General features: G+C 39.1%; 1 protein-coding gene across 1 annotated transcript in view; it reads right to left on the reverse strand.

Annotated features, from left to right (window-relative positions):
* The window catches only part of HGSNAT (heparan-alpha-glucosaminide N-acetyltransferase), a 36,409-nt gene that overhangs the window by 19,508 nt on the left and 3,918 nt on the right, over nucleotides 1–12,983 (reverse strand). Inside the window, exons 2-4 of the mRNA XM_024765036.1 lie at nucleotides 12,340–12,476; nucleotides 12,001–12,122; nucleotides 9,120–9,189 (exon numbers count right to left, since the gene is read on the reverse strand). Coding sequence (XP_024620804.1) covers nucleotides 9,120–9,189; nucleotides 12,001–12,122; nucleotides 12,340–12,476 — 329 coding nt within the window. The remainder of the gene's footprint in view (nucleotides 1–9,119; nucleotides 9,190–12,000; nucleotides 12,123–12,339; nucleotides 12,477–12,983) is intronic.

Here is a 12,983-nt window from a genome sequence, read left to right on the forward strand (position 1 = left end):
CATAAATCACAGCAAGATCTTTTTTGATCCACCTCCTAGAGTAATGGAAATAAAAGCAAAAATAAACAAATGGGACCTAATGAAACGTAAAACCTTTTGCAAAGCAAAGGAAACTACAAACAAGACGAAAAGACAGCTCTCAGAATGGGAAAAAATGTCTGCAAACGAATCAACGGACAAAGGATTAATCTCCAAAATATATAAACAGCTCATGCAGCTCAATATTAAAAAAACAAACAACCCCATCCAAAAGTGGGCAGAAGACCTAAGTAGACATTTCTCCAACGAAGACATACAGATGGCCAAGAAGCACACAATAAGCTGATCAACATCACTAATTATTAGAGAAATGCAAATCAAAACTACAATGAGGTACCACCTCACACCAGTTAGAATGGGCATCATCAGAAAATCTATAAACAACAAATGCTGTATTGGGTTGGGACAAAAAGGAACCCTCTTGCACTGTTGGTGGGAATGTAAATTGATACAGCCACTATGGAGAACAGTATGGAGGTTCCTTAAAAAACTAAAAATAGAATTACCATATGACCCAGCAATCCCACTACTGGGCATATACCCAGAGAAAACCATAATGCAAAAAGACACATGCACCCCAGTGTTCACTGCAGCACTATTTACAATAGCCATGTCATGGAAGCAACCTAAATGCCCATCGACAGACGAATGGATAAAGAAGTTGTGGTACATATATACAATGGAATAGTACTCAGCCATGAAAAGGAACAAAACTGAGTCATTTGTTGAGACGTGGATGGATCTAGAGACTGTCATACAGAGTGAAGTAAGTCAGAAAGAGGAAAACAAATATTGTATATTAACGCATGTATGTAGAACCTAGAAAATTGGTACAGATGAACCGGTTTGCAGGGCAGAAATAGAGACACAGATATAGCAAACAATCATATGGACACCAAGTGGGGGAAAGTGGTGGGGTGGTGGTGGTATGATGAACTGGGAGATTGGGATTGACAGGTATACACTAATATGTATAAAATGGATAACTAATAAGAAGCTGCTGTATAAAAAAATATGCAAAATTTAAAAAAAAAAGAGTGCTGTGAGGGTGAAATGAGATCATTATTCCCCGTCGCTGGAATTCTGATTAACAACACTATTAAAGTTAGAATAGCAGAAGCCTGCAACAACCAAACGTGCCCAATGCAGCAATGACTAATCTCAGTGTCTGCATCTGTGAGAGGATGAGCTATGGCTATTAAAACAGCAGGAACAGTGCAGCAACAGGATGGACCCAGAAACCATCATACTAAGTGAAGTCAGAGAAAGACAAATACCATATGATATCACTCATATCGAAACAGAAACAGACTCACAGACATAGAGAACAGACTTGTGGTTGCCAAGAGGGAGGGGAGTGGGAGAGGGATGGAATGGGAGGTTGGGATTAGCAGATGCAAACTATTATATAGAGAATGGATAAACAACAAGGTCCTACTATACAGTACAGGGAACTATATTCAATATCCTATGATGAACCATAATGGAAAAGAATATTAAAAAAAAGAATGTATATACATGTATAACTGAATCACTTTGCTGTACAGTAGAAATTAACACAGCATTGTAAATCAACTATACTTCAATAAGACAAATTTTAAAAAAAGAGAAACAAAAGGAAAAAAAATTTTGCCCACACTGGAAAAAAAAAGAATGCCTGTACAAAGAAATATAAATACAAACTATTAAATACAGAAAGCAAATCATAGTATTCAGACTCAATTACAACTAAATAAAAATGCACAGATGTGGGACTTCCCTGGCCATCCAGTGGTTGGGATTTCATGCTTCCACTGCAGGGGGCACGGGTTCGATCCCTGGTTGGGGAACTAAGATCCTACACGCCGTGTGGCATGGCCAAAAAAAAAAAAATGCACAGATGCAAACTGAGAAAGTTTGACAGTGACCTTGGAGTGACTCACAGTTAATGTACTGGGTTCTTTCTCCTAGATGGTGCTTTAGTGCAACAAGATATCCAGAGAATATTAAGTTGATTTACATGATTAACAAAAGATAAACATCTTAACTGGTTTTTCTTTGAAACGAGAGTTCTTACTTGGAAAAAATGTTTCAAAAAGTATATTTAGCTCTTTTACACGATGTTTACATTCTGATTTAGTTTACTTCCCCCCTTTTTTTTTTAAACTTTGGAGTGGAAATGAATCCTGATTTCCAATACACTAAAGATTGCTTAGTGACTTGATGGGGTAATATCTTTTGTTATTTACAATTCCTGAAATTTTCTGGGACAGTTTCACTTTTATTTAGTTTGTTTGTGCCCATAAAGACATGAACTTTCCACTTTATGTCCCCACATCCGATTATTAAAGTCCACACAGAATCCTTTCTCAACCCAACAACTGTAGCAAACTCAGAGCTAACAGGCCAATTTGTTATTTTTCAAATAATAATGAATACTTAGCATTTTAAATTTGGTATATAAGAATGATTACATTTGCCCTTTTAGTAAGTATAATTCTTTGATTAAAAAATCAAGAGAAGGCAAATCTTTGTCTGTAAATCATTGAGGGCTTTCTTATAGAAATTATATATAACATTTCTAATATTACAAGCCCTTATATGTACTGTGCTTCCAGCTCTCTTGATACTGAAAAGTGTAATAAACTTCATACTCATACAGGTTTTGCATAAAATTTGCACATTTGAACATTTGAAATATTCAATGCATAGGATTTTTCCTCCTCTTTCCTTTTTTTTTTTTTTTTTTTTGGTCATGGAAAGTTTCAAACATATACATACATATAAGTAGACAAACCAGGATAATGAACCGCTATGGACCCATTACCTACCTTCAACAAGTATCTACGAAGCATGGTCTTCATCTTCATCTTGAATCTTACTTCATCTATACTCCCACCCACTGCCCCTTTTCCCTGACTTGGCTTGGTCATTTTAAAGAAAATCATAGGGGACTTCCCTGGTGGTGCAGTGGATAAGACTCCATGCTCCCAAGCAGGAGGCCTGGGTTGGATCCCTGGTCAGGGAACTAGATCCCACATGCATGCTGCAACTAAGAGTTCACATGCTGCAACTAAGGAGCCTGCCTGCCACAACTAAGGAGCCCACGAGCTGCAAATAAGGAGCCTGTGTGTCACAACTAAGGAGCCCGCCTGCCTCAACTAAAACCCAGTGCAACCAAATTAATTAATTAATTTTTAAAAAGAATATATTTTAAAAAAATAAAGAAAGAAAATCAGAGATATCATTTCATCTATAAATACTTCAGTATGTACTGCTAAAAGATAAGGACTCAGGGGGCGGAGTCAAGATAGCGGACTAGGAGGACATGGAATTCGTGTCTCTGCACAACTAGGGCACCTACCAGGGACTGGTGGGGGACCACGGATGCCTAAGGCGATGGTAGCAACACCCAGTGACTGGCTTGCAGGATCCTGTTCCCAGGCCAGAGGTCGGGCCCGAGCTCCTGCGGTGGGAGCTCCGAGTCCAAACCAATGGACTAACAGAGAACCTCAGACCCCGAGGAATATTCATTGGAGTGAGGCCCCCTGGAGGTCCTCATCTCAGCACCAAGACCTGGCTCTAACCAACTGCTTGCAAACGCCAGTGCTGGAAACCTCAGGCCAAACAACCAGTAAGATAGGATTACAGCGCCACCTATCAAAAAAAAAACAAAGAAACGACAAAAAAAATGTTACAGATGAAGGAGGAAGGTAAAAACTTAAAAGATGAAATAAATGAAGACAAAATAGGCAACCTATCTGAAAAAGAATTCAGAGTAATGACAGTAAAGATGATCCAAAGTCTCGGAAACAGAATGGGGAAAACACAAGAAACATTTAACAAGGATCTAGAAGAACTAAAGAGCAAACAAACAATGATGAACAACAAAATTACTGAAACTAAAAATACTTTAGAAGGAATCAATAACCGAGGCAGAAGAACGGATAACTGAGCTGGAAGATAAAATGGTGGAAATAACTGACAGGGAGCAGAATAAAGAAAAAAGAATGAAAAGAACTAAGGACAGTCTCAGAGACCTCAGGGACAACATTAAATGCATCAACATCCGAATTATTAGGGGGCCAGAAGAAGAAGAGAAAAAAAAGGGTCTGAGAAAATATTTGAAGAGATTATAGTCGAAAACTTCCCTAACATGGGAGAGGAAATAGTCAATCAAGTCCAGGAAGCGCAGAGTCCCATACAGGATAAACCAAAAGAAAAACACACCAAGACACATATTAGTCAAACTATCAAAAATTACATACAAAGAAAAAATATGAAAAGCAGCAAGGGAAAAGCAACAAATAACATACAGGGAATCCTCATAAGGTTAACAGCTGATTCTTCAGCAGAAACTCTGCAAGCCAGAAGGGAGTGGCAGGACATATTTAAAGTGATGAAAGGGAAAAACGTACAACCAAGATTACTCTACCCAGCAAGGATCTCATTCAGATTCAACGGAGAAATTAAAACCTTTACAGACAAGCAAAAGCTAAGAGAATTCAGCACCACCAAACCAGCTTTACAACAAATGATAAAGGAACTTCTCTAGGCAGGAAACAGAGACAGAAAAGACCTACCAAAACAAACCCAAAACAATTAAGAAAACGGTAATAGGAACATACATATCGATAATTACCTTGAATGTAAATGGATTAAATGCTCAAACCAAAAGACATAGACTGGCTGAATGGATACAAAAACAAGACCCATATATATGCTGTCTGCAAGAGAACCCCTTCAGACCTAGGGGCACAAACAGACTGAAAGTGAGGGGATGGAAAAAGATAATCCATGCAAAAGGAAATCAAAAGAAAGCTGGAGTAGCAGTTCTCGTATCAGACAAAACAGACTTTAAAATAAAGACTATGACAAGAGACAAAGAAGGACACTACATAACGATCAAGGGATCGATCCAAGAAGAAGATATAACAATTGTAAATATTTATGCACCCAACATAGAAGCACCTCAATACATAAGGCAAATGCTAACAGCCATAAAAGGGGAAATCGACAGTAACACCATCATAGTGGGGGACTTTAACACCCCACTTTCACCAATGGACAGATCATCCAAAATGAAAATAAATAAGGAAACACAAGATTTAAATGACACATTAAACAAGATGGACTTAATTGATATTTATAGGACATTCCATCCCCAAACAACAGAGTACACTTTCTTCTCAAGTGCTCATGGAACATTCTCCAGGATAGACCATATCTTGGGTCAGAAATCAAGCCTTGGTAAATTTAAGAAAACTGAAATAGTATCAAGTATCTTTTCTGACCACAACACTATGAAACTAGATGTCAATTACAGGAAAAAAACCTAAAAAATACAAACACATGGAGAGTAAACAATATGCTACTAAATAACCAAGAGATCACTGAAGAAATCAAAGAGGAAATAAAAAATATCTAGAAACAAATGACAATGAAAACATGACGATACAAAACCTATGGGATGCAGCAAAAGCAGTTCTAAGAGGGAATTTTAGAGCAATACAATCCTACCTGAAGAAACAAGAAAAATCTCAAATAAACAACCTAACCTTACACCTAAAGCAATTAGAGAAAGAAGAACAAAAAAAAAAGACCCCAAAGTTAGCAGAAGGAAAAAAAACAAAAATCAGATCAGAAATAAGTGAAAAAGAAATGAAGGAAACAGTAGCAAAGATCAATAAAACTAAAGCTAGTTCTTTGAGAAGATAAACAAAATTGATAAACCATTAGCCAGACTCATCAAGAAAAAAACAGAGAAGACTCAAATCAACAGAATTAGACATGAAAAAGAACTAACACTGTAGAAATACAACAGCTCATGAGAGATTACTACAAGCAACTATATGCCAGTGAAATGGACAACCTGGAGGAAATGGACAAATTCTTAAAAAGCAAGACCTTCCGAGGCTGAACCAGGAAGAAATAGAAAATATAAACAGATAAATCACAAGCACTGAAATTGAAACTGTGATTAAAACTCTTCCAACAAACAAAAGCCCAGGACCAGATGGCTTCACAGGCAAATTCTATCAAACATTTAGAGAAGAGCTAACACCTATCCTTCTCAAACTCTCCCAAAATATAGCAGAGGGAGGAACACTCCCAAACTCATTCTACGAGGCCACCATCACCCTGATACCAAAACCAGACAAAGATATCACAAAAAAAGTAAACTACAGGCCAATATCACTGATGAACATAGATGCAAAAGTCCTCAACAAAATACTAGCAAAGAGAATCCAACAGCACATTAAAAAGATGATACACCATGATCAAGTGGGGTTTACCCCAGGAATGCAAGGATTCTTCAATATACGGAAATCAATCAATGTGACACACCATATTAACAAAATGAAGAATAAAAACCATATGATAATATCAATAAAAATAGAAAAAGCTTTTGACAAAATTCAACACCCATTTATGATAAAAACTCTCCAGAATGTAGGCACAGAGGGAACCTACGTCAACATAATAAAGGCCATATATGACAAACCCACAGCCAACATTGTTCTCAATGGTGAAAAACTGAAACCATTTCCTCTAAGATCAGAAACAAGACAAGGTTGCCCACTCTCACCACTATTATTCAACATAGTTTTGGAAGTTTTAGCCACAGCAATCAGAGAAGAAAAAGAAATAAAAGGAATCCAAATCGGAAAAGAAAAAGTAAAACTGTCATTGTTTGCAGATGTCATGATACTATACAGAGAGAATCTTAAAGATGCCACCAGAAAACTACTAGAGCTACTCAATGGATACAAAATTAATGTACAGAAATCACTTGCATTCCTATATGCTAATGATGAAATATCTGAAAGAGAAATTAAGGAAACACTCCTATTTACCACTGCAAGGAAAAGAATAAAAGACCTAGGAATAAACCTATCTAAGAAGATAAAAAACCTGTATGCAGAAAACTATAAGACACTGATGAAAGAAATTAAAGATGATACAAACGGAGGGAGAGATATACCATATTCTTGGATTGGAAGAATCAACATTGTGAAAATGACTATACTACCCAAAGCAATCTACAGATTCAATGCAATCTCTATCAAACTACCAATTGCATTTTTCACAGAACTAGAAGAAAAAGTTGCACAATTTGTATGGAAACACAAAAGACCCCGAATAACCAAAGCAATCTTGAGAAAGAAAAATGGAGCTAGAGGAATCAGGCTCCCTGACTTCAGGCTATACTACAAAGCTATGGTAATCAAGACAGTGTGGTACTGGCACAAAAACTGAAATATAGATCAGTGGAACAGGATAGAAAGCCCAGAGATAAACCCATGTACATATGGTCACCTTATCTTTGATAAAGGTGGCAAGAGTATAAAATGGAGAAATGACGGCCTCTTCAATAAGTGGTGCTGGGAAAACTGCACAGCTACATGTAAAAGAATGAAATTAGAACACTCCCTAACACCATACATAAAAATAAACTCAAAATGGACTAAAGACCTAAATGTAAGACCAGACACTATAAAACTCTTAGAGGAAAACATAGGCAGAACACTCTATGACATAAATCACAGCAAGATCCTTTCTGACCCACCTCCTAGAGAAATGGAAATAAAAACAAAAGTAAACAAATGGGACCTAATAAGGACTCTTTATTTTTAAACATACTGCAATTCTATTACCTCATTAAGAATATTATCAACAATTCCTCAATATTGTCAAATAGCAAGTTCAATTTTCCTGTCTTTTTTACAGTTTAATTGCTCAAGTCAATATCCAAACATGTTCCATATACCCATTGCTTATATTTTTAATTTCTTTTTTCCCTTATAACTCAACTCCCATTTCTAGTTTATCCAGCACTAATAACATCACCATCACATAAAAAACTTGAAAACAGAACCATAAGGAAAGGTAAAAGAAGATATTTAAAAATTAAAATTAAAAAAAGCACTTATTTTCTTGTACATGCCTGTTCCCCAAGTGAAAAGGAGAAAGACGCTGTATTCTTACTACTTTTTCAGATTCTTTTCTGGTTCAGACAAATCTGAACTTCCCTGGGCTTCCATGGGCACACTGGAAAGTGATGGGGAAAGGTACAAGGCACTCTTGCTTTCCCCACAAGAGCTTTGTGCCCACAGGCTGCAAAGGGAGAATCACATGTAGAAGAAGTTTCAATTCCACAGTGGGGCAAGGTGGGATTCTTCTCTTTGCAGGAGTCTGATATCAGCTATCTACCACTTTAAACATCATGTAATAGACACATTCACATCCAAAGCACCAAATGAAAACACTCTAATAAACTGGAAGACCATTTACATCTTATCACCAAAGTAATGCAACTCCTCTTTATGGATTGCACTCCATCCCTAAAGGGTGAGAGTGATAAACTCCCCAAAGGTGCAGGATTTCCCCAGGCTAGCAGGTTTTTGCTTCCAATTTGGATCCGGCTCACCAATAAAATCTCATGGTCTTTCCTGAGACCGTAACCAGCTGAGCATGTGAAAATTCAATCTTATTCCTTTTAAGAGGCAAGACCACCCCTTGGCAAGGTGACGTGCCAGGCCTGGGTCTATTTCACTTTCTTTTCCTTCTGCAGTCCGCAAATCCACTCACCAGAATCGTTGTTTACCAGGCAGGAGAAGGAATCCCCTCTCCAAGCTGGCTGACCCTAACCAAGGGAGAGTCCACCCTGAGGTCGGAGGTCCCCACCACAGGAGCTGGGAAGCTGGACCAGAGGCGTGGCCTCTGGGTTCAGAGCCAAGAGGAGGAAGACAGTCAGTGTGGCAGCACCTCCCAAGCCCATCACAGGCCTCTTCCATGCGCTACATGGCAGGATGTGAGAGTCTGTCAGGAAATAATGATTGCTCAAGTATTTTCTTCTACATCTTCAGCCACGTGGGAGAATTGAAGGCAGAGAGCCATTCACACTAGGTTATTATTTCCCTGAAGTCAGGGACCATCTCTTATTTGACACTGAATCCCTAATGCCTAGGACTACACTGGACACGGTGGACACAGTAAGTTTTCATTTAATCCAGGAATAACGGCCAAAGTACCCTTTCTGAATACAGTTATTCTGTATTCTATTTTCCCCAGTGTGCCCCCCCCCAACGCCTGCTTACCTCAGCGCGAACCTTAGAAAGGACACCACAATGATGAGCACCAGGCCGACAAGGAATGCGATACTCACGGCTGCAAAAATAAAACGTATCATCACCAAAAGCGGTCATGTCATCACAGCAAATCAGTAAATGAAAAATGCAAACAATATGAAAAAGAATGTATACATACATATAACTGAATCGCTTTGCTGTATAGTAGAAATTAACACAACATTGTAAATCAACTATACTTCAGTAAAACAAATTTTAAAATTAAAAAAAGAAAAAGGGGGCTTCTCTGGTGGCGCAGTGGTTGAGAGTCCGCCTGCCGATGCAGGGGACACGGGTTCGTGCCCCGGTCCGGGAAGATCCCACGTGTCGCAGAGCAGCTGGGCCCGTGAGCCATGGCCGCTGAGCCTGCGCGTCCGAAGCCTGTGCTCCGCAACGGGAGAGGCCACAACAGTGAGAGGCCCGCATACCGCAAACAAAAAAAAGAAAAAGGCAAACAAATAAAAATGGAAACGTATGAAGGAAAAGCCTATATCCTTATGTGAAATTTCTTATTAACAACTGAGAATACTCTTCATCAGGGAAGCGCTAATTTTCATCATGAAAAATATCAAACATACACAAAAGTACAGAGAACTGTACCATAAACCCACATATAGCTGTCACCTAGATTCTAGAATATCAAACATTGTCACTCTTGCTTCATCTACTACTACTACTCACCCTTTTTTTTTTTTTCCACCTGAAGTGTTTTAAGCAAATCCCAGACATCAAGCTATTTCATTCCCACATCTTCAGGATGTATCTCTATGTACGTCATGCAATTCTTACGTGACCCCCTGAGGAGGACACTGTATCTCTTCTGTAGGATGCTACCGAAGACACACGGCCTCTTCTGGGTCACAAGAAGGCAGCAAGCAAACCAAAGTAACAAAATAACTGGCCAGTCCTCTTCAAAAGTGTCAAGGTCGTGAAAGACCAAGAAAGGCTGATTAGAGGCCATGAGGTTAGATTAGAGGAGGCCTGGAGACCTGATCACTAAATGCTCTGTGGGACCCTGGACACAAAACGGACACAAGTAGGACAACTGGAGAAATCTGAGAACTCCGCAGCTCAGTTCGTAGCGCTGTGTGCATGACGTTCCTGGTTTCAATCACTGTACGTGGAATCACGGTACTGTGATTATATAGTTTAGGGGCTTAGGGGAAGCTGAGCGAAGGGTATATGCAAACCCTGTTTTGCAACGTTTCTGTGAGTCTAAAACTGTTTCAAAATTAAAAGTTTCTTAAGAATGGACCTTTTGCTGTATAAGCACAATGTCATACAAAATTAATAACTCCCTGGCGAACACTGAGTCCATATTCAAATTTTTCTAGTTGCCTCGAAAATGTGTGTTGTAGTCCATGTGTTCAAATCAGGATCCAAGCAAGGCTCGCATCTTGCCTGCATTGTTAACGTGTCTTAAGCTCCATGCATTGGTCCACAGCCACTGACTTGATTTACACGAGGCTGGCTGTCTCGTATCAGGGCACCTCATTCGAGGTCTAGATCTGCCAGGACCCCTCGCCTGGTGTCACTGAACCTGTTCCTCTATCCTCCGTGCGTTCTATAAATGGGAAGTTAGCTGTAAAGCCTTGGCCGAGAAGTCCCACTTCTCCGGCAGGAACGCGTCGGAGGTGCTGTGTCTTTCCCACCACGTCCCATCAGGAGCACCTCCTGCTTCAGACCTTGTGCCCGATGCCCGCATTCAGCTGGTGAAGGCCTGTCCCCTCCCGTGTAAAGTTCCCCTTTCATTGGATGGTTCCATCCACTCATGGCTTTTGCCTAAATCAGTAACTTCAATGGGCGTTGCAAAATATTCTGCCACATTATTAGCTCGATTCCTTCTCTAAAGAATTTACCCTCATCACCTAGGACTATTTCATTACCCTAAGATATAGTCAAAACAGGAAAGGCAGGAGAGATGATCCTGCCTTCACCAGGATCATCAGTTAACACCAGGTGTCCTTGTTACCCTCAAAGGCAACCAAAATATTGTTTTCGTTGGGGGAGGGGGCCTTGTGCTTTTTAGCTTCGTAGTAAACTCACTGGTTTTTGTATGTGCAACGTGTTTCCGTCAATTACATTTTCTTTTAATGATTAAATCATCCCGCATTGACTCTTTCACATTGGCTCTTACCAGTGTTCTGACAGTCTTCAACAGTGTCACTGGGGACAGTACTTATTGTTGGAACAGCCCCAGGGATTCCTGATACTATCTACTGGGGGCTTGGAGGGACAGATTTTCTCCAGTGGAGTTATTAGAGAACAAACGATCCCTCCTGAACCCAAGGGGACCTCTGGACAGTCAGAGACACATACAGGAAACACTGTACCCTAAATCCTAAAACAAAGAAAGACACCTGACAGTCAACTGTCTTATTTCTAGTTTCTTTCCACTGCATTAATTGTTTTGGCTTATTTATACTTCATAATACAGTAAATAACTATGAGAATATGTTGATACATCAAATAATTTTTTGTATGTCACACAATTTTCTTGGTCTACACCAATGACACAATAAATATATTATAAATATGCCATAACTAAGTGAGACAGACAACCTATAATCCAGGATTTAAATTACCCGAAATGTACTCAACAGTACTCAAAAAGTAAAACCGTTGAAAATGCAGATTTACCAAGAGGGACTTCCCTGGTGGTCCAGTGGTTGAGACTCTGTGCTCCCAGTTCAGGGGGCCCAGGTTTGATCCCTGGTCAGAGAACTAGATCCCACACACATGCTGCAACTAAGGAGCCTGCATGCTACAACTAAGACCTGGAGCAGCCAAATAAATAAATAAATAAATAATATTTTAAAAAAATAAAAATCAACCAAGAGCATGTACGTACGAAGGTCACTGTCAACTGGCTTCTCATTAACGACCAGGTCACATGCAATTTCACTGACTCCATCGTGGGTGTGCTTTACGAAGAGAGAATAGTTTCCAAATTCCCCAAATTTGTATTCCAGCCTACAAAGATTAGGGAAAATGAAGAAACATCATTAGGTTAGGAAATAAGCAGTTGGATGTTGGTAATGTCACCCAGGCAGAGTGACAGGCATTCCTGGGTGCAGATCAGGGAAGACACAGAAAGATACTTTGAGAGAAGAAGCTAAAACCCAAACAGGAAAAAAGTAGTAGAGAGAAAGTACAGGTGTCAGTAGGTCACATCATAGCAGGTACAAACCTACAAACTTGCTTCTCCTCCGCAGTGTCATTAAGCTGCAGGATGGATCCGTGCTGGGTGCTCACAGCCACAGCCTCAATGCTGGGCTCCCCGGGTTTCCTGCTCTGGGAGACGTCGACCAGGACCTGGAGCAGGCACTACACGATCCAAGCACAGGCCAGGTGTTAGGGGTTTGACAGTCTGTGGTTGCTGGGTATCCAACTGAAGACCTGAGATAACGTTTCCTTCACGCTTATAGAAAACTTTTACACTTCAATAATTTAGGTAAAATTTGCCTACATAACTAGGTGTTGCTATGGAACTACATAATCTTTATTCATAGGTACATTCTTCACATAATTAACAAATACAGCATCCCTTTAATCTTGCATTCGATGGTTTTACTTAATATTATTTAACAAATAAACTTCCATGGTTCTACCTAATTTGCATATTTATAATTTTTAATGGTTGCATTATATTCCATCAAATACTATCGCTATGAATACTTAGGCTGCTTTCAAAGCTCGTTTTATCTTTTTGTATATAACTTATATACATTATATTGTTTTGGAAGATATATAATTTAATTATATGATATATAATAATATAAATCTACTTATAATTTATATAAATTATATTGTTTTAAAAGGTCTACAAATAAT

This window comes from Neophocaena asiaeorientalis, unplaced genomic scaffold (assembly GCF_003031525.2).
Source record: "Neophocaena asiaeorientalis asiaeorientalis breed wild unplaced genomic scaffold, Neophocaena_asiaeorientalis_V1.1 scaffold14, whole genome shotgun sequence".
In the NCBI taxonomy this organism is placed as follows: Eukaryota; Metazoa; Chordata; class Mammalia; order Artiodactyla; family Phocoenidae; genus Neophocaena; species Neophocaena asiaeorientalis.